Source organism: Pristiophorus japonicus, chromosome 8 (assembly GCF_044704955.1).
Source record: "Pristiophorus japonicus isolate sPriJap1 chromosome 8, sPriJap1.hap1, whole genome shotgun sequence".
Taxonomy (NCBI): Eukaryota; Metazoa; Chordata; class Chondrichthyes; family Pristiophoridae; genus Pristiophorus; species Pristiophorus japonicus.
The window spans coordinates 16,706,881-16,734,401 of record NC_091984.1 but is presented as its reverse complement, the minus strand read 5'-3'; the positions used below and the strand labels follow the sequence as shown (position 1 = coordinate 16,734,401).

The following is a 27,521-nucleotide window of genomic DNA, read 5'->3' as shown; positions in this document are numbered from 1 at the left end:
CTTTTCCAAAAAAAAGACAGCACACGTTACAAAAAGTGAAACCCTGTCAAATGATTCTCATGTGCCAAACAAGAGTTCCTTACCTGAAAGGCAAGATCAGCTGTACAAGCAGCGATTCTGCACTGTGTCTTATCAGTACTATGAACTTCAGTTCAGCTGTACAGTCTTGGACCAGTACGTGAGCACAGCCTTCAGGCATTTGGTACTCAAAACTGTTCTCGCTAAATTGGGTGAATTTGTTTTGCACAACTGTGCACTCAGCTGTGAAAAAATATTTCATAATAGTTAGCACGTGGAAAATCTCCATAACTAATTACCGATTCATTAATGACCTGGTGTGATGGTGCGACCAAAACGATTGCTCGGCTAATCATTTCAGAAAACAAACATAATTCATTGTTGCCACTGGACCCGATATCTATCCCCTCTACACTGTGGCTGCAGTGTGTACCATCTGCAGGATGCCCTACACCACCTCATGAAGCTTACTCTGCCAGCACCTCCCTCCCCTGTGACCTCTGCCACCAAGAGGATGTGAAGGCCTTAGAAAGGGTGCAGAATAGATTTATGAGAGTTATTCCAGGGATGAGGGACTTCAGTTACGTGGATAGACTGGAGAAGCTGGGATTGTTCTCCTTTGAGCAGAGAAGGTTGAGACGAGATTTAATAGAGGTATTCAAAATCATGAGAGGTCTCAACAGACGAGATAGAGAGAAACTGTTCCAATTGGTGGAAGGGTTGAGAACCAGAGGACACAGATTTAAAGTGATTGGCAAAAGAACCAAAGGCGACATGAGGAAAAATGTTTTTACGCAGCGAGTGGTTAGGATCTGGAATGCACTGCCTGAAAGATTGATGGAGGCAGATTCAATCGTGGCTGTAAAAAGGGAATTGGTAAGTTCCTGAAGTAAAAATATTTGCGGGGCTACGGGAAAAGGGTGGGGGAGTGGGACTAGCTGAAATACTCTTGCAGAGAGCTGAAATGGGCTCGACAGGCCAAATGGCCTTCTTCTGTGCTGTAAACGTTCTATGATTCTATGATTCTAAGAAGGGTCAGAGCAGCAATGTTGTGGGAACACCATCACTGATAATTTCCCCTTCGAGTCACATACCATCTTGACTTGGACATATATCACTGTTTCTCCATCGTCTCTGGGTCAATATACTGAATGTCCCTCCCTAATATCACCTATGGGAACATCTTCAGCACTAGGACTCCAGCAGTTCAAGGGGAAAGCCCACCATCAGCTTCTAAGGGCAGCTACTAGTGGCCTTTCTACTGTCATCCACGTCCTGAGAGCAACAAAAAATCATGGGATGTCAAAGAATTTTTTTGCCCATTTCCCCCTCCTCCTGGAAACTTCTGGTACCTCACCCAAGTGGCTGTTCTCGAGTGAGCCTTTGTCAGCGTGTGTTGTCTGGGCATTTAGTTGTGGGGGCAGGTGACAGCTGAACCCAAATTTGTTCCCACTTGCTACCCTCAAACACACATACACACATGCTGTCCAGCAGGGGGCAAGGGAGAGCAATCAGGAGCAGGAACCCTGGCCCTGAGGGGTCCCAAGGCCAATTGTAATCACCCCAGTTACCACTGCAGCTGGGATCAGCTAACTCAGTGCAGAATGGGGGAGCCTGGTCTGTCTGAATCAGCGATGCACTGCGTTTAACAAAGGAGCCATCGGGGAAGCTGGATTTCGATGTGTCTGAAGTTCAAGCTCCGAAGTTCAAATCAATTATCGCTGAATCAGACTGATGTTAATAATATATTCCACAGACAGATCGGTGGGACCATCTTATTACTGAGTATTATTCGGGGAACGGGGGGGATCGCAAGGAGTTCTTGTGGCCTCCTGCTGCAATTCAGCCAGGTGATTGGCAGAACCACCCCAGAAAATGGTGGAGCCCCAGTTGTGCCATGCCGTTACCATTTATAGGACTTTCCGCTTTGCCTTGTAAGAGGGTGGTCACTCCATGAACCATTTACAAAGCGAATATCGCTGGGTGGGGCGACAGAATCAAGGAGCGGGGACTCTCTATACCCGAATTCATGCTTCAGTGAATCGGTTGTGGCCTGGCACATCAGTGGAGGCCGGTCGACCCAGCGAGATGTGACACTTTGGCCTTTGAATGTGGGCCCCACTGGCTGGAAGTGCCCTGGGCTAGGAAAGTAGCTATATTTGTTTTAACATTTTTACAGATTCCCCTCCCTTACGCAAGGGGCGAAGGGAACATGGCTAGTGTTGAGGGAAGGTGTGGGCATTCCTCCCCCCCAGTGACGAGTGGACATTGAAGTTTCTGGTCCCATGGGGCAGCCGGGCACCAAAGGGGTGGCAGTTGTACCCCAGTAAACTCCGGTGGGGTCAGCGCCAGAGGGCACGATCTCAGCCTAACCACTCCGAGGGAATTCAGCCCCAAGGCATCAAACCCCAAACTAGATTGTGGCAACACGGCAATACCGCAGAACAAACAAACATGTAACAGCAGCTCCTATAACAGATACAGTTAGCTTAAAATGTGAGATGGTGCATGAAATATGAGATAGATTCATGAATCATTCAATCATACAGCTCAGAAGGAAGCCATTCTGCCCATCGTGCCTGTGCCTGCTCTTTGAAAGAATTATCCAATTAATTCCAACCTCCCGTTCTTTCCCCATATCCCTGCAAATGTTTCCTTTTCCAGTATATATCCAATTCCCTTTTCAATATTACTATTGAATCTGTTTCCACCGCCCTTTCAGGCAGTTTATTCCAGATCATAACAGTTCGCTGCATTAAAAATTTCTCCTCATTCCCCTCTGGTTCTTTGCCAAATATCTTAAGTCTGTGACCAATCTGCCAGTGGAAAGTTTCTCCTTATTTCCTCTACCAAATCCCCTCGAATTTGAACACCTTTATTAAATCTCCCCTTATTCTTCTCTGCTCTGATGAGAACAATCCCAGCTTCTCCAATCTCTCCACATAATTGAAGTTTTTGGTACCATTCCATCTCCTCTGCCCGTTCTCCAAGGCCTTGACATCTTTCCTAAAGTGCAGTGCCCAGAATTGGACACCATGGGGCCAAGTTTCCACCGACCCTTGGAACCGCACACCTCCGTGAGGTCCGCCGACTTTCTGGAACAAAGAGCGCACCTAATCCTTACCGTGGTATTCTCCACACTCACCAGGCCTCCTTCGGACTTGGTGGAGCGCAGCAGAACCAACTGGGGGTGGAGCCAGGTCCCGGCGCTGAAAACAGTGCCGGGACCTCTGCACATGCGCACTAAAGTGTGCGCGCATGTGCAGTAGCTCCTCGCCCCCAGATTCTGTGTGCGTGTGCTGCAAGCTGTGTGGGAGGGGCCCAAAGCACGCCGCCCCTAGTTCTGGCCGAATGGGACCCCCGCCGCGCCCTCCGAGCGAACAGATGGCAATGTCCGTCATCGGAGACAGGAGATCCCGGGAACAGAAAGCCAAACAAGAAAGGGAGAAGGAGCTGTCAAAAGTTACCATCAAGAAGGAAGATGATTGGGGACATTGAGTGTTCCTTGGGACTGTCTCGGAGATGTTCGGGGGCGGATGTAGCAGAAAGCAAAGACATTTGGGGCAAGACGTGAGTAGGATAGGACCTGGACAGGCTCGTATATTTAACGTTGCCCCCCTCTCCCCCCCATCTCACTCCCCCTCCTCTACCCCCCCTTCTCCTACCCCCCTCTCACCCCTCCCCCCTTCTCTCCACCCTCCTCTTCTCTGCCTCCTCCTCCCCCCTCCTCTCCACTTCCTCCTCCCCCTCCTCTCCCCCTTCTCTCCTTCCCCTCCTCCTTCCCCCCTCCTCCTCTCCGCCCCTCCTCCTCTCCATCCCCCTTCTTTCCCCTCCTCCCCCTCCTCCTCCCTCCTCCTCTCTCCGCCCCCCGTCCTCCCACTCCTCCTTCCACCTCCTTCTCCCCCTCCTCTCCTCCCCTCCTCTCCTCTCCCTCCTCCTGTCCTCCCACTCCTTCCCTCTCCCCTCCTCCCCTCTCCCTCATCGGCAGCCCGCTGCCTTCCCTTCACATAAAGGTAGGACTTCCATTTTTTATTTGTTATTGATTGATTGATTGCTTATTACTTTGTTCTTGGTGCTGTAGGTGTTGGGTTCCTTCTATTTATTTATTTATTAATTAATTGCTCATTACTTTTTGTGCTTTGTTTAATGCTTTGTAAGTCTTGGTGCTTTCCTTGAATTTTTATTTGTTATTGAATGCTTATTTTTGTGCTTTGTTTAGTGATTGGTGCTTTAAATGTACTTATGCTTCTTTAATGTTGTTGTGAAGGTGTTTAGTGCTTTGGAAAATCCTCTAACTTCCCTCCCCCCGCCACCATCCCCCCATCTCTGGCTACCTGCGCCTGATTTTCTGAGCGTACAAAAGTGGACACATACGCTGGCCTAAGTTAGTTTGGAGTAACTATTGGCTGTCTAGCTTGCTTAAATGGCCAAAACAGGCGTAAGTGGCTCATAACACCGCTGTTTGAAAAAAAACTGAACTAAAAAGAAACTGAACTAAATCACTGAAACTGGAGCAAACTAAATGTGAAGAATTGCGAATTTTAAGATACTCCAAAAAAAACTAGTTGCTCCAAAAAAATAGGAGCAACTCCTGTGGAAACTTGGCCCCCATTTCCAGCTGAGAGATCCATGATGCATAGAAACATAGAAAATAGATGCAGGAGTAGGCCATTCGGCTCTTCGAGCCTGCACCACCATTCGATAAGATTATGGCTGATCATTCCCTCAGTACCTCTTTCCTGCTTTCTCTCCATACCCCTTGATCCCCTTAGCCGTAAGGGTCATATCTAACTCCCTCTTGATATATCCAATGAACTGGCATCAACAACTCTCTGCAGTAGAGAATTCCACAGGTTAACAACTTTCTGAGTGAAGAAGTTTCTCCTCATCTCAGTCCTAAATGGCCTAGCCCTCATCCTAAGATTGTGCCCCCTGGTTTTGGACTTCCCCAACATCGGGAACAATCTACCCGCGTCTAACCTGTCCTGTCCCGTCAGAATCTTGTATATTTCTATGAGATCCCCTCTCATCCTTCTAAACTCCAATGTATAAAGGCCCAGTTGATCCAGTCTCTCCTCATATGTCAGCCCGGCCATCCCAGGAATCAGTCTAGTGAACCTTCGCTGCACTCCCTCAATAGCAAGAACGTGCTTCCTCAGATTAGGAGACCAAAACTGAACACAATATTCCCGGTGTGGCCTCACCAAGGCCCTGTACAACTGCAGTAAGACCTCCCTGCTCCTATACTCAAATCTCCTAGCTATGAAGGCCAACATACCATTTGTCTTCTTTACCGCCTGCTGTATCTGCATGCCAACTTTCAATGACTGATGAACCATGACACCCACGTTTCATTGCACCTCCCCTTTTCCGAATCTGCCACCATTCAGATAATATTCTGTTTTTGTGTTTTTGCTCCCAAAGTGGATAACCTCACATTTATCCACATTATACTGCATCTGCCATGCATTTGCCCACTCACCTAACCTGTCTAAGTCACCCTGCAGCCTCTTAGCGTCCCCCTCACAGCTCACACCACCACCCAGTTTAGTGTCATCTGCAAACTTGGAGATATTACACTCAATTCCTTCATCTAAAATCATTGATGTATATTGTAAATAGCGGGGGTCCCAGCACGGAGCCATGCGGCACTCCACTAGTCACTGCCTGCCATTCTGAAAAGGACCCGTTTATCCCGACTCTCTGCTTCCTGTCTGCCAACCAGTTCTCTATCCATGTCAGTATATTACCCCCAATACCATGTGCTTTGATTTTGCACACCAATCTCTTGTGTGGGACCTTGTCAAAAGCCTTTTGAATTTCCAAATACAGCACATCCACTGGTTCTTCCATGTCCACTCTACTAGCTACATCCTCAAAAAATTCCAGAAGATCTGTCAAGCATGATTTCTCCTTCATAAATCCATGCTGACTTGGACCGATCCTGTTCATTTGGCATACTCAGAGGTCTAATAATGTTGGACGTAAAAGCAGAGTAAACAAAATAATGTACCTGTGGATGTTACGGAAATCATGGCAGGTAAATCAGTAAGGACATTTAATCCTCTTTGTTGCACTGAGGGGGAGCTTACATCAAAAGGCAATGGTGCTGGGATGAGAAGGGCTCGGCGACTGAATATATGCTAAATGGAAAAGAAACAGTGTTATGACAAAATCAATTGAAAGCAAAGAGGATGAAGACCTTCTCTGTGCAATGACGCACTGAAATCCTTAACCCGCTGGGGCCGAAATTCATCTCTGCCAGAAACGGGTCGTACCTACCGTTTTTGTAGTATTTTTGGCTCAATGGATGCGGCAGCCCAGCTTGTGAAATTCAGCTCCTTGCCTTTTTTTTGGAGCGGGGCGGAAGTCGGTCATAATGGGGGCAGAAGTGGGGGGCGGGAGAGGAGTGTCTGGCATAATGGGCGAAAGTGAAGGCGGGACAGGTTGCCAGGCTGCCCGTTGGCAGCCCGGCCGAACCCGGGGGCATAATTGTCGGGCCGACCTGACAGCCGGCCGACAAAAAAAAAAAAGATGGCGTCCGTGGCAGTGCGCCCTCCCCTTTAATGGCGGCCGTACCACCTTTCCAAACACAGTGCACTGACAGGAGAAGCTGTCGGGGGCATGGGCCGCTGGTCGGAAGACTTTCTCAGCTGAATTTCGCTTCCGGGGCGGGACATCGGCGATGCGCACTTTGATGAAGTGCGTAGGAGGCTTCGGCAGCAGCGGGGCGGAAGTGGGGAGAGCAGGCCGGATATCGACACCACCGGAAAAATCCCTGAGGAGAACTTTGCGAGCGGCGGCCATTCGACACCGCTGTGTGGCCGTCACGTTCCGGCGACCAGAAGCCTGATCGGGAGGCTGAATTTCGGCCCCGCTCTTTCTAAATGCGTTACAATTTCTCAAAAGCAAGTGCACGGAGGAAATATTCCTACTAAAAAATGTTGATGCAGGCCTGCCTTGCTCAGTGAGTTTATCCAGCAGGTGCCTAAGTCTTACAGACCAGAGGCACTACAATTGGTCTCAGAATCCCTGCTTTAAGGAGGGAAAAATCAGCCAGGGCTCCAGCGTCCTGACCACCGTCCAATGATATCCGGTGGAATTGTGTTGATGTGATCAGTTGAAAAAAGAAGAACTTGCATTTATATAGCTCCTTACACGATCTCAGGACACCCCAAAGCGCTTTACAGCCAATTAAGCACTTTTGAAACGTAGTTACTTTTGTAATGTAGGAAACGCGGCAGCCAATTTGAGCACAGCAAGCTCCCACAAACAGCAGTGTAATAATGACCAGATCATCTGCTTTTTTAGTGATGTCAGTTAGAGGGTAAAAATTGCCCAGGATACTGGAAGAACTCCTCAACTCTTTCTTGAATAGTGCTGTGGGATATTTTACATCCTGCTGAGAGGACAAATGGGGCCTCGGTTTAATTGTCTCATCCAAATTATGGAGCTTCCAACAACACAGCGTTCCCTCTGTACTGCATCAGGAGTGTCAGCCTAGATTTATGTGGTCACATCTCTTGAGTGAGACTTGAACCCACAACCTTCTGACTCAGAGACGAGAGTGCTACCCACTGAGCCACAGTAGGTGCCTACGAGGCGTAAGTTCAATTTCAGGTCTGTGTTGAGTTAGCTGATCTCAACCCGGGTGGCATTAGGAGCACTACAATGGGTCACAGCATCCCTGTTTCAAGGAGGGAACAATCAGCTCCAATTTCTGATCGCTATCCAATGATTTCCGGTTGCCATTGTGTTCATCTGATCAGGTGAGGACAGGATTGGGTTCGGTTCTGCTGCCCCCCTGGTAGTCATAACCCCTGCCAACAATAAGGCTCACGTATCACGAGCGGCTGCTTGGCAGAGGTTCGGAGGGGTGCCCAGCAAAATTTGGGGAGGAAACGTTAGTGAAATGAGAAGTACCTTTGAAGATTTAACCACAATGTCGAGCGTTCGTTGAGAGGTTGCAGCCGCAATCACCGAAAGCCGATGAGAACGATTCTTCTGATGCCTTTCTGAGAATCCTAACATGAAAGCAACTACTGCGAGCTGGTCAGCTAGCCTGCAATGGAAGTGATGGGCAGTAAAGTTCCACGTGTCGCTCCGAGTGCACAGTAATACAGTGAAAGATGCTAGTTAGTTCATTAGAAAAGCAAAATGCCACAGATACTAAAAATTATATAGAGTTACAGAGGATATATGGCACAGAAACAGGCCATTCGGCCCAACCAGTCCACGCCGGTTTTATGCTCCACTTGAGCCTCCTCCGTCTTTCCTCATCTAAATCTATCCGCATAACCCTCAATTCCCTTCTCCCTCATACGCTTGTGTCATCTCCCCTTAAATGCATCTATATTATTCGCCTCAACCACTCCCTGTGATAGCGAGTTCCACATTCTCACCACTCTCTGCGTAAAGAAGTTTCTTCTGAATTCCTCATTTTATTTGTTGGTGACTATCTTATATTGATGGCCTCTGGTTATGCTCTTCCCCACAAGTGGAAGCACTCTCTGTTTCTACTCTATCAAAACCTTTCATAATTTTAAAGACCTCCATGAGGTCAAGAGAAAAGAGACCCAGCCTGTTCATCCTTTCTTGATAGGTATACCTCACATTTCTGGTATCATCCTTGTAAATCTTCTCTACACCTTTTCCAGTGTCTCTCTATCCTTTTTATAATATGGCGACCAGAATTGTATGCAGTACTCCAAGTGTGGTCCACCCAAGGTTTGATACAAGTTTAGTACAACTGCACTACTTTTCAATTCTATACCTCTAGAAATAAACCTTAGTGCCTGGTTTGCTTTTTTTTAATGGGCTTGTTAACTTATGTCACTACTTTTAGTGATTGGTGTATTTGTACTCTGAGATCCCTTTGCTCCTCTACCCTATCCAGACTCGCACCCTCCAAGTGATAAGTAAATCTGAAATGAAAACAGAAAATGCTGGAAATACTCAGCAGGTCAGGCAACATCTATGGAGAGAGAAACAGGGTTAACGTTTCAGGTCGATGACCCTTCGTCAGAACTGGAATAAGTTAGAGAGATAACTGATTTTAAACAAATGCAGGGGCAGAGAAAGGACGGGGTGAGGGAGTGGGGTGGGGAGGGGGAGAGAGGAAAGAACAAAAGGGAGGGTCTCTGATAGAGTGGAATGCAGGAGTGATTAAATGACAAAAGGAATGATAGTACAAAGCAAAAGGGGGTGGTAATTGATCGGTTAATTAGAACGGTTCTTACATTGCTGCAGTTTCTTTTATGGATTGAGGTATCTTGTCCCACTGTGCTTTGACCAGTATGGCAGGATGATGCTCAAAGTGACCCGTGGCTGCCTTTGCTGCAATCTTGTAGTCTTGGCAATCTTTGCCCCATTTCAATACTGCCTGAAATGTTAAATATTTAAAACAAAAATGTTATTTCCCTTCTTAGGACACCGCAAAATTATTAAAAGGTCATTCCTTTATGGGGCCCCCTATCATATCTGGTTTGTGTATCATGTGCAATAAATTACTTTGAAGTGCAGTGGCTTGGCACACGGCAGATCCAAGATCCATCAAACACTAATTAGATGAATGCACAGTTGACCTGTCCTCGGTGGTATTGGTTCGGGGAAAAACACAAGGAAAGCTCCAATGAATGAGGAACTTTATTTCTTCGGCTAACTTTATGAGGCTCTGCTCAGGGAGTGGAGCCTGGCCAGTTGTGAGTGTGGGTCAGAGATATGACTACAGTATTGCAGCCCCAGTTCTCTGACTCACGCTCACTGCTAGTGCGGTACTGGGCCTGCAGCAGGCCCTTGAGAAATGACCCCTATTTGGCCCTGGTTATAGGGCAAAGCAGCCCCTTTGCATGTGTAATGTGATGCTCCAAGCAGTGGTAAAGGAACAATGGGACAGGAGGAGCACATTCAGCTCCTCGGGCCTGCTCAGCCACTCAATTAGACCATGGCTGACTGCGTCTCAACTCCATTTACCCGCCTTTAATGCAAATTCCTTGATACCCTTACCTAACAAAAATCAATCAATCTGAGTCTTGAAAGCTCCAATTGACCCCCAGCACCAACAGCCTTTTGGGGAAGACAGGTGTAGATTTCTACGACCCTTTGTATGACAAAGTGCTTTCTGATTTCACTCCCGAACGGCCTAGCTCCAATTTTAAGATTGGCCCGTAATTTGCGGTCCCGTAGGGCACGTATGTCTCTCCCCTCATTTAAAGGGGAGGGAGGCAGCGATTATTTAGGTTCAGCCCACTGCACCACCAGAGAGGGTTTCAGCTGGGCCAGCGGCCTGGCACCCAAGAGGGGGTGCTAGGCTATCTGTTGGTGGCCCGGCTGAACCCGGGGCCATAACTGTCCGGCCGAGCGGCAAGTCAGCCAGCAAAAACAAACATGGCGGCCGCGGCAGTGCGCCCTGCCCTTGAAGGGCCGCCACGTGGCCGTGGCTCACACAGTGAAAGGAAGGTGCACTGACAGAAAAAGCTGTCGGGGGCATCACACGGTGGATCGTGACATTTTTTCAGGTAAGTTTCGCGCAGAGTGGGATGGATGCGCGGGAGATCAGCGATGCGCGCTTTGATGAAATGCTTGGAGCAGTCGGCAGCAAAGGGGCCGTAAGTGGGGAGCACCCGAAAAATCCCCGAAGGTGAATTTGGATTGTGGCGGCCAATCGACACAGCAATGCGGCCGGCGGCCACTTGATTTCGTCGCATGGCCGCCGCAAAACGGTGGTAACAGGCCTTATTGGGACCCTGAATTTCAGCCCCTATGTGTGTTCATAGTTGTACATTACCACTGCTCTGTGCACATTGGGCATCTCAGCGTCAACACAGGCTCTCCAGCTCCCTCCGTTAAGTTCATCCACAAATATTTGCATTGCTCGCTCCTCCATCGAAATGTCCACATACGCCTTTGTCTGATAGCCTTTCTCTTTGTTATCAACCGTGATGGCTCGGGTTAGCAATGAGAAGATTGGTGGCACTGAGTCGCCAAGGAACACGGACTGGAGGTAGAAAAATTAATCAAGAACACGTATTGTTATTCAGAACTATTAATGCAGAATGGAGTTGGTTTATGCTTTTGGAATTTGAGATTTAACCAACAACTACAACAACTTGTATTTATATAGTGCCTTTAACATAGTAAAAATGTCCCAAGATGCTATACAGGCAACATTTAACACTGGGCCACATAAAGAGAGATTGGGACAGGAGACCAAAAGCATGGTAAAAGAAGTAGGTCTTAAGGAACATCTTAAAGGAGGAGAGAGAGATAGAGGGACAGAGAGGTTTAGGGAGGGACTTCCAGAGCTTAGGGCCTGGCAACAGAAGGCACAGATGCCACTGGTGGAGTGATGAAAATTGGGGATGCACAAGAGGCCAGAATTGGAGGAGTGCAGAGATCTCGGTGAGTTGCAGGGCTGGAGGAGATTACAGAGATAGGGAGGGGTGAGGCCATGGTGGGATTTGAACACAATAATGATCATTTTAAAATTGAGGCGTTGCAGGACCGGAAGCGAATGTAGGTCAGCGAGCACAGAGGATGATGGGTGAATGGGACACGGTGCGAGTTAGGACTCGGGCAGCAGAGCTTTGATTAAGATCAAGTTTACGGAGGGTGGAAGGTGGGAGACCGGCCAGGAGAGCACTGGAATATTTTTCCTTAGGGGCAATGACGTACGCATCTCCAAAAATCACAGGGTAGATTTTCCTATAGAGTCCCCTTTTGTTGAGCGCCCAACAGTATAGTGGAGATGCGCTGCATCTGGAAGAGAAAAGGAGTGTTGAGATTTCCTATCCTGGGACAGTGGACTGGCATGGACACACTCCCAGCACAGGCCCACCCTCAGGCTTGGTTTGAGGTATGGAAACGGGCACCAGGCCTTAAACTGGCTTGTGGTGTGGGTGGAACAGGGGGGGAGAGTGGGGGCAGGGGCGGTGCTGGGTGCGGGGAGTGATGGGGTGGACGTCTGAGGTAGGAAATTTTGTCAGATCTAGTGCAAGGAGGAAACCTCTCCCTTTTATATCAGTATAAGGTTCTGTGACTTGAGGAGTGGTGCAGAAGGGAGGGATTCAAATTCTTGGGACATTGGAACCGGTTCTGGGGGAGGTGGGACCAGTACAAACCGGATGGTCTGCACCTGGGCAGGACCGGAACCAATGTCCTAGGGGGAATGTTTGCTAGTGCTGTTGGGGAGGGATTAAACTAATATGGCAGGGGGATGGGAACCTAGGCAGGGAGACAGAGGGAAGTAGAATGGGGCAGAAGCAAAAGATAGAAAGAAGAAAAGTAAAAGTGGAGGGCAGAGAAACCCAAGGCAAAAAGCAAAAAGGGTCACATTACAGTAAAATTCTAAAGGGGCAAAGTGTGTGAAAAGGACAAGCCTGAAGGCCCTGTGCCTCAATGCGAGGAGTATTCGTAAAAAAGTGGACGAATTAACTGCGCAGGCAGCAATTAACGAATATGATATAATTGGCATCACGGAGACATGGCTCCAGGGTGACCAAGGCTGGGAACTCAACATCCAGGGATATTCAACATTCAGGAAGGATAGACTGAAAAGAAAAGGAGGTGGGGTAGCGTTGATGGTTAAAGAGGAAATTAACGCAATTGTAAACACATTAGCTTGGATGATGTGGAATCTGTATGGGTGGAGCTGCAGAATACCAAAGGGCAGAAAATACTAGTGGGAGTTGTGTACAGACCTCCAAACAGTAGTAGTGAGGTTGGGGACAGCATCAAACAAGAAATTAGGGATGCGTGCAATAAAGGTACAGCAGTTATCATGGGCGACTTTAATCTACATATAGTTTGGGCTAACCAAACTGGTAGCAATACGGTGGAGGAGGATTTCCTGGAGTGTATTAGGGATGGTTTTCTAGACCAATATTCGAGGAACCAACTAAAGGGCTGGCCATCTTAGACTGGGTGATGTGTAATGAGAGAGGACTAATTAGCAATCTTGTTGTGCGAGGCCCCTTGGGGAAGAGTGACCATAATATGGTAGAGTTCTTTATTAAGATGGAGAGTGACTCAGTTAATTCAGAGACGAGTATCCTGAACTTAAGGAAAGGTAACTTCGATGGTATGAGACGTGAATTGGCTAGAATAGACTGGCGAATTATACTTAAAGGGTTAACGTTTAAAGATCCCATGGATGAACTTCAACAATTGTACATCCCTGTTTGGAGTAAAAATAAAACGGGGAAGGTGGCTCAACCGTGGCTAACAAGGGAAATTAAGGCTAGTGTTAAATCGAAGGAAAAGGCATATAAATTGGCCAGTAAAAGCAGCAAACCTGAGGACTGGGAGAAATTTAAAATTCAGCAGAGGAGGACTAAGGGTTTAATCAGGAGGGGGAAAATAGAGTATGAGAGAAAGCTTGCTGGGAACATAAAAACCTACTGCAAAAGCTTCTATAGATATGTGAACAGAAAAAGATTAGTGAAGACAAACGTAGGTCCTTTGCAGTCAGAATCAGGTGAATTTATAATGAGGAACAAAGAAATGGCAGACCAGTTGAACAAATACTTTGGTTCTGTCTTCACGAAGGAAGATACAAATAACCTTTTGGAAATACTAGGGGATCGAGGGTCTAGTGAGAAGGAGGAACTGAAAGAAATCCTTATTAGGTGGGAAATTGTGTTTGGGAAATTGATGGGATTGAAGGCCGATAAATCCCCAGGGCCTGATAGTCTGCATCCCAGAGTACTTAAGGAAGTGGCCCTAGAAATAGTGGATGCATTGGTGATCATTTTCCAACAGTCTATTGACTCTGGATCAGTTCCTATGGACTGGAGGGTAGCTAATGTAACACCACTTTTTAAAAAAGGAGGGAGAGCGAAAAAGGGTAATTAAACACCAGTTAGCCTGACATCAGTAGTGGGGAAAATGCTGGAATCAATTTAAAGATGAAATAGCAGCGCATTTGGAAAGCAGTGACAGGATCAGTCTAAGTCAGCATGGATTTATGAAAGTGAAATCATGCTTGACAAATCTTCTTGAATTTTTTGAGGTGGTAACTAGGAGAGTGGACAAGGGAGAACCAGTGGATATGCTGTATTTGGACTTTCAAAAGGCTTTTGACAAGGTCCCGCACAAGAGATTGTTGTGCAAAATTAAAGCACATGGTATTGGGGGTAATGTGCTGATGTGGATAGAGAGCTGGTTGGCAGACAGGAAGCAGAGAGTCGGGATAAACGGGTCCTTTTCAGAATGGCAGCCAGTCACTAGTGGAGTGCCGCAGGGCTCAGTGTTGGGACCCCAGCTATTTACAATATACATCAATGATTTAGATGAAGGAATTGAGTGTAATATCTCCAAGTTTGCAGATAACACTAAACTGGGTGGTGGTGTGAGCGATGAGGAGGATGCTAAGAGGCTGTAAGATGATTTGGACAGGTTAAGTGAGTAGGCAAATGCATGGCAGATGCAGTATAATGTGGATAAATGCAAGGTTATCCACTTTGGTGGCAAAAACAAGAAGGCAGAATATTATCTGAATGGCGGCAGATTAGTAAAAGAGGAGGCGCATTGAGACTTGGGTGTCATGGTACATCAGTCATTGAAAGTTGGCATGCAGGTACAGCAGGCGGTGAAGAAGGCAAATGGTATGTTGGCCTTCATAGCTCAGGGATTTGAATATAGGAGCAGGGAGGTCTTACTGCAGTTGTACAGGGCCTTGGTGAGATCTCACCAGGAATATTGTGTTCAGTTTTGGTCTCCTAACCTGAGGAATGACGTTCTTGCTATTGAGGGAGTGCAGCGAAGGTTCACCAGACTGATTCCCGGGATGACAGGACTGACATATGAGGAGAGACTGGATCGTCTAGATCTGTATTCACTGGAGTTTAGAAGGATGAGAGGGGATCTCATAGAAACATATAAAATTCTGATGGGACTGGACAGGTTAGATGCAGGATGTTGGGGAAGTCCAGAACCAGGGGACACAGTCTAAGGATAAGGGGTAAGTCATTTAGGACCGAGATGAGGAGAAACTTCCTCACTCAGTGAGTTGTTAACCTGTGGAATTCTCTATCACAGAGAGTTGTTGATGCCAGTTCAGTGGATATATTCAAGAGGGAGTTAGTTATGGCCCTTACGGCTAAAGCGATCAAGGGATATAGAGAGAAAGCAGGAAAGGGGTACTGAGGGAATGATCAGCCATGATCTTATTGAATGGTGATGCAGGCTCGAAGGGCCGAATGGCCTACTCCTGCACCTATTTTCTATGTTTCTATGTTAGTATTGTAGGAGTTGTCAACTCTCTGGTACTTTGCCCAAGTGGCCATTCTTCATTCTGCAGGGCTGGACCGTGAGTGCCAGAAAGCTATTGTATCAGGAGGAGCAGCAAACTGAGCTCAATCCTGTCCTCAACCAACATCCGTGCACATACATTTTCGTGTAGGGGGTGACTGTAAGTGAGCAGGAGAGGGAACTTTTCCCGAATGTTTCTTCTCTCCTCCTTAGCACAGGCGCATTGAGGTTAACTGCTAGCTGCCTGAGATCACTTAAGCACAGACCAGAGGTGTGTACAGCTCAGCAATATTCTGAATGCTGCAATTCCCCATAAATCATTGGCTGAGCCTGTACCAAATCTAAGGGTGACCTTTTTACTCATTTTGCTGTGATGTACCTGCTGCGATGAAGATGAAGATGAAGATGAGCTGGAGAAACTCATTTTGGATGTGGAACTGGATGCAGATGATGACTCGAAGTTCAATCGTCCTCTGTTTTGTGACTGAAATGAAAGATCACCTGCATTAACAAAATCTCGCAACTTTACAAAATATGTATACGTATATGACACCTTTCCAGTCCTGAGCTTTCCCCAAAGCATTTCACAGCCAATGAATTGCAGTTTTAAAAGTAAAGTCACTGTTGTCATGAAGGCAAATACAACAGCCAACTTGTGCAAGCAAGGTCCTACAAACAGGAAATGAGTTAAATGACCCGATAATTTGTTTTGGTGGTGCTGGTTGAGAGATAAACGTAGGTAGAACTTTTTGCATTAAACAGTGTCACGGGATCTTTTACATCCACCTGAACAAGCATTCCTCTATGGTTTAACATTTCATCCAAAAGACGACACCTCTGATACCCTAAGTACTGCACTGAAATGCCAGCCTAGATTATGACCAGGAAATTCCTATTTCCAGTTCCCAAGTCTGTCGCTGTTACTTTGCCAGAAGTGCGGTGGGAAATCCCAATTAAGAGAGTTGTGGATGACCGGAAATGTACGCAAGGTGGAGGATGGGATACTGGCCAGGAGAGCACCAAAATAGTTGAGTCTGGAGGTGACAAAGTCTGGATTTCGGCAGCAAATGGGTGGAGACGGGCGATATTACGGAGTTGTAGGTAGGTGGTGTTTGTGATAGAGAGTGTCACAGGGATGGAATCTCAGCTCGGGGTGAATTTGCTCAGGTTGAAAATGTCCTGGTTCAACATGAGACAGCCCCGGGGACGGGGGATAGAATCGGTGGGAAAGTGTTTATGGTAGGAGTCGCAGATGATAACTTCTTAATGTTTAACTGGAGGAAATTGTAGATTATCCGGGATGGGATGTCGGAAAAGAAGTCTGACAACAGAGAGGCAGTGGAGGGGTTGAGGAAGGTGATGGAGAGGTAGGGTTGGATGTCGTCAGCGTACACATGGAATCTGACTCCATGTCTTCAGATGATGTCCTCATTTTCAGCTTGTAGATGAGAAAGAAGAGGGCAGCTGAGGGTATATCCTTGGAAAACTCCAGACGTAACGCTGTGGGAGCGGGATGACAAGCCATTGCTGGAGATGGTCTGGCTACGCTTGGATCGGTAAAAGTGGAACCAAGTGGCAACAATCTCACTGAGCTGAAGACTGGTGGGCAGGCCATAGAGGAGGATGGTGTGGTCGACCATGTTAAAGACCGCAGGGAGGTCAAGATGGACAACCTCTAAGAAGAATCATGTGTTCTTTTACATCAATCTGAACAGGCCGTGGGGCCTTGTTTTAACATGTCTTAAATGTTTTAACATTTCAGCAAGCATCAACACCTGACCACTACACTACAGCGTCAATTATGTGCTCAAATCCTGGAGTGCGACTTGAACCCACAGCCCACTGATTCATAGATGAGAGTGCTAACTGGTGAGGCAAGCTGAAAAATAAAATGGGAACTGGTCAATTATTAGTTTCAGGCAGGGAAAACAGTGTAATAAATTAAGTTTCTCCACTGGGTACACACGCAGCAGTAAAGTCAAGATATTTGTTGGTCCTCAAATATATCATACATACCAGGTTACCAGAAGATGGCTTGAAATGAAACTGCAAGATGTTTGGATTGATTCCTCCCTATGGCAATAAACAAAAAAGTGTATTGTTAAAAATACTTTGTTACGTCCAAAGCATTGTGGTTAGATGAAGGTGCCAGTGAAATTGCACTGAAAGAGTTTACCTGTTTTGATGATATTGGACTGGAGGTCCGGGCACCATGTTCCATCTTATATTTGTGTATCGTGGTTGAGCGTGATTTGGTATATTTATAGATACATTTACCATGTGTGCATATTTTGATGACTCTGGTTTGATGCTGTGTGGATGGCCATATATTTACTCCCTTGCGGTTCCAAGAAACTGAGCTGCTGGAGGTACCAACACTTGATGAAGAGCTCGATTGCTCACGCCTACTGTGCTTGCTGTGGCGATGCCTTGACCGATCTGATGATGAGCGGCTAGAGCTTGACTCACTTGAAGATGACATGCTTGATGATGCATGCTTAGAATGCTCACCGTACTTTTCCTTTGATTGGGCTGAAGATGAAATGGAGCTTGATTGGCTAAGGGAGGCAGTTGTAGACAAGGAGCTATTTCTGATCGTGGGCCTGTAGATAGGTTTGCTGAGCTGTGTGTCCTTACAGTGGCCATTGTTACATTTTTCGGTGCTGGTGGGGTGTTGTGATGACCGTGTAACTGCTTTCTTGCGCCTTGACTGCTCTGAAGATGAACTGCTAGATAATTGTTGCCTCCTGGATTTCCTTACTGATCGCTGACGTGCACCATGCTGTTCCTTTGATTGAGCTGATGAGGAGCTAGAGGAGGTTGATTGACGTGTCAGTGGCCTTGATGATCCATGATGAGGACGAGTGCCATGCTCTTGCTTTGATTGAGCTGATGAGGAGCTAGAGGAGGTTGACTGACGTGTCAGTGGCCTTGACGATCCATGATGAGGATGAGCGCCATGCTCTTGCTTTGATTGAGCTGATGATGAGCTAGAGGAGGTTGACTGACGTGTCAGTGGCCTTGATGATCCATGATGAGGACGAGCGCCATGCTCTTGCTTTGATTGAGCTGATGAGGAGCTAGAGGAGGTTGACTGACGTGTCAGTGGCCTTGACGATCCATGATGAGGACGAGCGCCATGCTCTTGCTTTGATTGAGCTGATGAGGAGCTAGAGGAGGTTGACTGACGTGTCAGTGGCCTTGATGATCCATGATGAGGACGAGCACCATGCTGTTCCTTTGATTGAGCTGATGAGGAGCTAGAGGAGGTTGACTGACGTGTCAGTGGCCTTGACGATCCATGATGAGGACGAGCGCCATGCTCTTCCTTTGAGTGAGCTGATGATGATGAGCTGGATAGCATATGTTGACCATGCTTATGTTCATTGTGTCTATTGCATCCCACCAACTTGTGTTTACCGTGCTCGCCACAATCATCATGATCGGTCCCTCTGTTCTGTGATGTTGGTGCGTGTCGATACTGATTCCCTGTGTGCTTTTTCTTATTTTCATTGGATTGTCTGTTGACACCTGGTGACGCCTGGTAAGTTGACGCTGAGATGCTCGTGGTATATCTGTGTTCTCGTTTATCCTGTTGACAAAATAACCCAGTTGCGAAAATTATTGCTGCTAGAAAAATAAAAACAAATATTCCCAAGGGCAAAAACAAAAACCTGTTTGTGGCTCCATAGACATGAGCTCATCCAAAACCCTGCTGCCCATATCTTAACTCACACCAAGTCCCGGTCAATCATAACCCCTGGGCTTGCTGATCCACATTGGCTTCCAGGCCACCAACACCTCCATTTTAAAATTCTCATCCTCGTATTCACATCCCTCCATGGCCTCACCCCTCCCTATCTCTGCAACCTCCTCCAGCCCCACAACGCCCTCGAGATTTCTGCGCTCCTCCAATTCTGGCCTCTTGAGTTTCTCCCACTTCTTACGCACCATAATTAGTGGCCATGTCATCAGGGGACGAGGCCCTCAGTCTGGAATTACTTCCCTTAAACACTTTGCCTCTCCTTTGAGACACTGCTTAAAACCGAACTCTTTGACCGTGTTTGGTCACCTGTCCTAATGCCTCCTTCTTTGGCTTGATGTCAATTTTTGTCTGATTACGCTCCTGTGAAGCACCATGGGATGTATTACTATGCTGAAAGTACTATATTGTTGTACTTTAGGTCACGGGCTTTTTGTTGGACCTCGGCCTTCAGCCATCTGTAAAGCTGCTTTGCTGCTCCCGAGTTGAACTGTTGCTTTAGGTTTGGATATGCCCTGTGCTTGCAGTTTATCAGCTCCTGAATCTCCCAGTCATTCTCATCAAACCAGTCCTGGTGTTTCCTGGTTGAGTGACTGAGCGTCTCTGCACAGGCACTGGCTATTGTTAAGTATGTAATAACTCGATAGACTGAATACTGTAAGCTAATACAGGTACAAACCTGGCTCTGCTTTATTCGGGCCCAAAGTGATTACATTACAAGATGGCTTGCCTTTTATACCTGGGCTGCACACACGTGTGTACAGCCCAATGCCCACCGACAGTCGCGCCACCTAGTGGCTAATAACCCCAAGCATACATACATGACAATATCCCCCTTTAAGATATTAGGAACAGTCTTTTTACAAATTGAGACTCTCCAGGGCTTTCTGCTCCTGAGTTGATCGTCTCAGTTCAACTCCAGCCTTGCACGAGCGTTCTGAGTCTGTTGTGACTGGGGGTTGGGTACCCGATGTGATGGGAGTGGCAATGACCATGTCAGTGATTGAAAGTCCAGATTCATTGATGACAGCAGAGTCCTCTGATGACTGAGGGTAGGTTGGTTGGGCACTGATTGTGTCTTCCTCAGACAGTTCTGGTTCATCCGTGTGTCGCAGCTTTATCTGATCAACATGTTTCCCGCATGTTTGCCCATTCTTGAGCTTGACGATAAACACTCTGTTACCCGCCCCCCCTTGGGCATAACAGTACCGGCGATCCACTTGGGACCTTGACCATAGTTTGGTACATACACAGGATCGTTAACACAGATGTCGCGTGACACGGCAGCACGATCATGATACCACTGCTGACTTTGACATCTGTATTTTAACATGATCATTCAAGTCAGGGTGGACAAGAGAGAGCTTGGTCTTGAGACCTCTCTTCATCAATAGTTTAGCAGCACGCTTTGCTTGATCATTAGATGCGGGTTTGAATGGTGCTGACCTCACATGTTTGACCTCACCATTGAGTTTCATGAAGCATGCTACAAAATCTGTCCAGTTCTCTCCCTCCACGAATCTATCCAGAATTCCAATTATGCTCATTTTTGCATGTGAAGGTTCTTAAGTTACTTCATCGCCAAATGTTAAGTATGTAATAACTCAATGGACTGAATACTGTAAACTAACACAGGTTCAAACCTGGCTCAGCTTTATTCGGGCCAAAAGTGATTACATTACAAGATGGCTTGCCTTTTATACCTGGGCTACACACGTGTGTACAACCCAATGACCACCGACAGTCGCGCCACCTAGTGGCTAGTAACCCCAAGCATACATACATGACAGCTATGGTGGCCTGGAGGGCAGATTAGGCGCTGTGGGCACTCTGTGTCTTGGGGTCATTGAGGGTCGCTAGGTTGGCAATGAGGCGCTGGCTGCATAGGGCTCTCTTAGCTGGGTCTTTGAGTGCACCGGCATTGATTTTTCTGTGGCATTGCTTCTGTTGCCGTCGTCGCTTTGGGGCTATATTAATGTTGATGATGGAGCTGATTAGGCGGTAGTCCGTCCAGCAGTCGTAGGCTCCTGTCACGGCGCAGGTTATGTGCACGTCCTTGTGATCTCTTGCTCGAACGATAGCGTAGTCAAGCACATGCCAGTGCTTGGAGCGAAGGTGTTGGTGATGACATGGTCGTGTTCTAGGCTTTTTGTCTGGGCATTACCTCGGGAGCCTACTATCAGCAAGGGCACACATCAACAACGAAGTGCAACACTGCCTCCAGTGCGCCAACGCAGCCTTCAGTCACCTGAAGAAGAGAGTGCTCGAAGACCAAGCCCTCAAATCTGGCACCAAGCTCATGGTCTACAGGACTATAGTGGCATCCGCGTACTGTAGTTCGATGACAGAAGATTGGACGGTCTTGGAGACGACGAAGGTTGAACAGGTTTCCACTGGTTCCGTAGTTTAGTTCCACTCCAGCGGGGAGCTTGTGGTGTAAGGTGGAGCATTGCAGCGAAGAAGATCGAGAAGAGGGTTGGGATGATGACGCAGCCCTGCTTGACCACGGTTTGGATGTGGGTTGGGTCTGTGGTGGATCCGTTGGTCAGGATCACGACTTGCAGGTCGTTGTGGAGCAGGCGGAGGATGGTGACAAACTTTTGGGGGCAACCAAAATGGAGGAGGACGCTCCTAAGCCCCTCGCGGTTAACAGTGTCGAAGGCTTGCGTCTGCGCACATTCAGAGAGGCTGAACTCCAAGTCATAGTCAACATCTTCATTGAGGCGTACGAAAGCATGGGCCTGACACTAAGCATCCGCAAGATAAAGGTCCTCTACCAACCTGACCCCGCCACACAGGACTGCTCCCCAGTTATCAAGATCCACGTCATGGGCCTGGACAACGTGGACCACTTTCCATACCTTGGGAGCCTATTATCAGCAAGGGCAGACATCGACAACAAGGTTCAACACTGCCTCCAGTGCACCAGCGCAGCCTTCGGCCACCTGTGGAAGAGAGTGTTTAAAGATCAAGCCCTCAAATCTGGCACCAAGCTTATGGCCTAAAGGAATGTAGGTGATACCTGCCCTCCTGTATGGCTCAGAGATGTGGACCACGTACAGTAGATGCCTCAAATCACTGGAGAAATACCACCAACGATGTCTCCGCAAATTCCTGCAAATCCCCTAGAATTCCTGCAAATCCCCTGGAAGGATAGATGCACCAGGCCAACATTCCCAGCATCGAAGCACTGACCACACTCGACCAGCTCCATTGGGCAGGCCACGTTGTCCGCATGCCCGAGACAAGACTCCCAAAGCAAGCGCTCTACTCGGAACTCCTACACGGCAAGCAATCCCCAGGTGGGCAGAGGAAATGTTTCAAGCACACCCTCAAAGCCTCCTTGATAAAATGCAACATGCCCACCAACACTTGGGAGTCCCTGGCCAAAGACCGCCCTAAGTGGAGGAAGAGCATCCGGGAGGGTGCTGAGCACCTCGAGTTTTGTCGCCGAGAGCTTGCAGAAAACAAGTGCAGGCGGCAGAAGGAGCATGCGGCAAACCAGTCCCACCCTCCCTTTCCTTCAACCACTGTCTGTCCCACCTGTGACAGAGACTGTAATTGCCATATTGGACTGTTCAGTCGCCTGAGAACTCACTTTGAGAATGGAAGCAAGTCTTCCTCGATTTCAAGGGACTGTCTATGATGATGATGATAATTGTACGTTGTTGTTGTTGTTATCAGATATTAGGTAGCATAAGAAACTTTGATATTTGTTGGGGGTATAGAAAGACTTGGAGACATTATACTGAGGATTACCTATAGGCAGACACATGTTCCAGCAACTCTGGTTCAACATGACGAAAGGTCACAGACTTGAAACATCAACTCTGTTTCTCTTTCCACAGATGCTGCCTGACTTAATGAGTATTTCCACCATTTTCTGCTTATACTTCTGGTTCAACATGTGTTGGCGAATTCTGCATCTAAACCTCTGCATATCAAGGGCTAAAGATTCAGATGATGACACTTGCTGGTAGACAGTTCCACCTGAAGGAGAATTGGTCAGTGAAACTTTGCCTCACGGATTCTGTGTGGACACTTTGAATGGACAGAGAGATACTGAGGTGTAAATACAACAACTCTTGGGTTGTAGACACAAAGTTGAAGATTTGGCTGATACACCGGTAATTCTTGTGGCGCTTGCCCTGTCTGAGAGCCGGGACCCATCTCGTTAATCTATGAGCATAAGCCCATTGTGGGCCTTTGTACTGTGCTGAGTCTCTGCAGTCTGTCGCCAGTCATCTCGGCCATGTGTTTGCCTGAAAATAGTTCAGATCTGATTACTTGCCACACTCATAGCCCACGGCTTCGCATCATCATCCGGCGTTCCTGAGCAGAAAGGGGGACTACATTTCAATCAGTATCTTCTTTTCCCCTCACAATGCTGTGAAATGCCAATATGTCTGAAACCCATTGTCCAATTTGCATCTTATTTGGGTAGCAAATGCTCAAAAGTGGAAAAGTTTGGTTTGGGGGAAAAAAATCCTACTGAATGATATTGCTGCAGTATCTGAGCAGTCCATAGCACAAGCTTGACTGCGGTTATATATTACCGCAATTGTGGACAACAGCAGACTGCCTGCCAGTAAGTTAATCTCAACAGTGTGGATTTATAACTGTTACCTTCCTGTAAACAAGTCACTAAAGTCCTTATCATTCAATTATAGGACTAGTCTCCCCAGACGGCTCAACTGATTAAGACAGACTGCAGTTGGAGCATACAGAACAGGAGAGTCTCAGGTTGGGACAGCACGCTGCGCTGTGTTAGCTCGGGCTGCAGTAGGAACACTTTAGCTGGCCTCAGGGCACACCTTGAGTTAGAGAGGGAAAATCATCCTGGATTGCCACACCTGATGACTATTCAATGACCCCCTGCTGCAGTGTATGGACGTCAGGATACAGTCAGGCTCAGTGTCAACGGGGGAGAAATTAGTTTGCGCCTCAGTTGGGTGTCCCGGCCGGAGCGGTACATTTTGCGCTGGCAAATGGATTGCGTCTGCCGGCGCAAAATTCATCAGCTGGGCCGGGAGTTTGGAGCGGAGCGCTAGGAGTTGAGCACCTCTTTTAGGGTGCCCGGCCGGCTGAGAAAGCGAAAATCCCGAGCTAAACAGCCGGCCTTGGAGCACCATAAGAGCAGCCGCGGGGCAAAATAAACCTGAAAAAAAACCCACCCCCCCAAAAAAATCCCCAATACATAGCTCACACCACCACAACATAAATTGCCAAAGAAAACAATCACACTTACCTGAGGTTGACATTACTTCCCTCACGGCGGTGGCTGCAGCTCGGAACGCCAGCTTCCACTGGCGGTCCCAGCAGGGTGCGCCATGCGGTGCTACGAGTCGGATGGCAGCCAAAAATCGAGCCGGTGTCGCAACCAGGGGCGTTGCACACCGGCTCGCCTCTTCCGGGCGGTAATGCTCCGCGCCCCCTCGAAACCGGCACTGAATGTCCCAGCGGGGTGCTGGAAGCTGGCGGCCCGCCCGCAAGTGCTCACTGCTGTCATTGCCGCCCCCTCCGGGGCGCTAACAGGGGTGGGAAAAGCCCGAAAATTCAGCCCAATGTCTTTTGGCGGGTCACCATAGCCTTCAGATCCTCACTAGATAGGCCCAGATATTAAGAATGTGAGGCAATGGAAGGCAACACTATCACCGCAGAGCGTTGATACCTTCAGTGGAGCAGGAAGGGGTGGGTAAGAAAGTCAGCAATAACTCCTGCAATACGGCATTCCCTCAGCATTATAATGAAGTATCTGTCTAGATTATGTATTCAAGTCTTGGGCGGTAATTTTGACTTTGGATAATCGTGTAAAATGCGTGATATCAGCTCGGCAGCCCTTTAAACACCTCTCCTCATTTTTGTTGCAATTGAAGTCAAAATTATCCCCTTGGAGTGAGGATTAACGCATAACCTTCAAAGGCAAGAGTGCAAAGATAGAGCAGAAGGAGCTTTGCCCCCATTATAGAAGCACATTTACCTTGCGCATATCTTTTCCATGCAACATTTTCTTCAACTTCAGAAGAACTAATTTGCCCCCGGGTTGTGTTGTTTCAGGGAAATCTGTGTCACTCCTGTTATGCTTCTTCATCAAGTGACTTACTTTTGCTACGGATTGGTCCCCTGTTTGTATCTGCAATTCTATTTGCAACTTTTTGATTGCAATTGGTGTAGTAACTACAAACAAAACAAGGTAAATCTCGGTTAATGTGTTAAATATGATCTGAAAGTGAAAAGAGATGAACTCTCAAGTCCAATTTTTCTGCAGTAATACTGTCATTTTTGTGTCATTGCCAAGGGTGTTTCTGCTTCACAGTAATGCAGTGATAGTATAACTCTGGAGATGGTCCCAATCTGATTCATAGGAACAGGAGGAGACCAGTTAGCCCCTCATGCCCGCTCCACCATTCAATTAGATCATGGCTGATCTGTACCTCAACTCCATTTTCATGCCTTTTCTCCATATCTCTTGGTATATGTGCCTGACACAAATCTATCAATCTAAGTCTTGAAAGCTCCAACTGTCTGAGCATTATTGTAAATAACCCGATGCATTACGAAACTGCCAAACCAGTAAGCTTGTACCTTACTCTCTCAGTGTATCAATATTAGGCTCAACTTATGTTGTGGAATAGACAGTGGGCCTTCCCTGATGGAGCAGTGAGTCTGTCCAGTGAGAAGCTAAACCACGCAGACCAAGAAAGTCCCAGGTGCAATTTCCAGTGTAGGCTGGGGTAGCAATAACCATTGGGCAAGAGGGGGAAATTAGCCATGGTCACAGACCCTGGAAAGTGCACATGTGTGCAGATCGGAATTGGGCTTGGCTGGCATGATCCGACACGGTGAAAGGTCAGCTAGCTCTAATTGTCTGGGCTTGCATGTGACGGAGGCCCACTTGGGTGAGATATTGGAGGATGATAGTTGAGCACCCCAGCACTCCAACAAGTGTCATTGAATAATGATCAGGGTCTGTAACCATGGCTAATTTCCCCCTTTTACACAATGTTTTTTTTTCTCCAACTCACCGGTCCACCGATGTCGCGAGGTCCGTGCTGCCCTCGTGCAGTCCGGCACTCCGTTTCGGTGACGGGCTGTGGCCACGGCACCCCGCATCCCCGGTGGCCCTGTGGCGGCCCATCAAAAGGCCTGCAGAGCTCACGCCGTTCCTCCTCTTTAACGGAAGGGAAGGGGCATTGAAACCCACCAGCGTTACATGATGCGCCCATGTAGTGCCCCCGACCCCGGCCCGAGAGGAAGTGGAGCTCACGACATTACGCTCCACTCCCTGTGAGGGGCGGTAACCGCAATTTCACTTCTGGGGCGGGATTTCTGCACCGGCCGCAGAATGTCCGGCCTCGGAAAGGTTACCACCCTCAAACGGGGCAATAGCAAATTTCGGCCCCTGACTGTCTTCAAAGGATTTGGGAATAGATACTCAATGCTGTTGCATATACATTTGATGTAGCCAAAATATGGTGTATAAAGGAGCATGGTTTTCAACAGTTCTTTGGAGGGCTCTAAAGATAGAACTTGAAGCCAAAAAACCACTCTTTGATCCGAGTTGGGTTGATCCCTCATCCTAGGCCTCAATAATGTCTGTTCCATATACTCTACTATCAAGTGTATCGTGCTTACTCAAAACGTGTTGTTATGAACTATAGAAGACAAGTGATTGACTGCTAACACTGCACTTCAAAAGTACTTAATTGGCTGTAAAGCGCTGTGGAATGTCCTGAGGTCATGAAAGGCGATATATAAATGCAAGTTCTTTCTTTTATTTTGTCATTGCCTTTACCTGGTTTGATTGTGACTTCAACTGATTTCTCTCCAATTATTTTGTACAATGGGGAGTTGGTGGCAAAGACAGCATTTTCCATACTGGTCTTGTAACAAACTTCAAATCCGAATGTGTTGGTCTTTGCACAAGCCTGGTGGATCGTTGAGCTTGGTACGTCAGGTATATTTTCAGCAGAGCACACGGATCCCAGCGGTAAGGCAAGAGGCAACACTCTCTGCAACACAACCGCAATTTAAACCAATTGTAGAACTCCACAATTGAACCTTGCCTAAGGAAAATGCAACAAAGTGTTTTATTTACCATCATTCGCTTGTGGTCTGTGGTTGAATTCTTTGCTAATCTCAATTCTCTGTTTCTCATTCCAAACTCTTCTTTCGGTAGCAATGGAGTGACCTTTGCTGCGTTCAAGTTTTCGATGTTTCTTGAGAATGCAAAAGCCTGTGACCTATATGGACATAAGAACGGAAGTAATGGCCGTTGGGTTCATCAAGCTCACTCCATCTAGAACCCATGTGTGATTCTCCTACGTGTAAGCTGTGGCTCAGTGTAGCTTTGGTAGTCTCGTCTCGAGTCAGAGGACTGTTGGGTCATAATCCCACTCCAGGGACTTGAGCACAAAATCTAGGCTGACATATCGTGCAGTGCTGAGGGAGTGCTGCATTGTTGTAGCTGCGTCTTTTGGATAAAATGTTA

At 47.5% G+C, this 27,521-nt stretch overlaps 1 protein-coding gene across 1 annotated transcript in view; it reads right to left on the bottom strand.

The window, feature by feature from the left end:
- The window catches only part of LOC139269106 (vitellogenin-like), a 114,988-nt gene that overhangs the window by 27,106 nt on the left and 60,361 nt on the right, over positions 1–27,521 (bottom strand). The window contains exons 20-35 of the mRNA XM_070888211.1: positions 27,129–27,273; positions 26,826–27,042; positions 25,033–25,207; positions 22,833–22,868; positions 19,434–19,692; positions 18,688–18,859; positions 18,277–18,426; positions 17,603–18,066; positions 17,284–17,340; positions 15,647–15,751; positions 10,805–11,014; positions 9,258–9,400; positions 7,859–8,080; positions 6,598–6,901; positions 2,981–3,113; positions 84–261 (exon numbers count right to left, since the gene is read on the bottom strand). Of these exons, the coding sequence (XP_070744312.1) occupies positions 84–261; positions 2,981–3,113; positions 6,598–6,901; positions 7,859–8,080; positions 9,258–9,400; positions 10,805–11,014; positions 15,647–15,751; positions 17,284–17,340; positions 17,603–18,066; positions 18,277–18,426; positions 18,688–18,859; positions 19,434–19,692; positions 22,833–22,868; positions 25,033–25,207; positions 26,826–27,042; positions 27,129–27,273 (2,970 nt within the window). The remainder of the gene's footprint in view (positions 1–83; positions 262–2,980; positions 3,114–6,597; positions 6,902–7,858; positions 8,081–9,257; positions 9,401–10,804; positions 11,015–15,646; positions 15,752–17,283; positions 17,341–17,602; positions 18,067–18,276; positions 18,427–18,687; positions 18,860–19,433; positions 19,693–22,832; positions 22,869–25,032; positions 25,208–26,825; positions 27,043–27,128; positions 27,274–27,521) is intronic.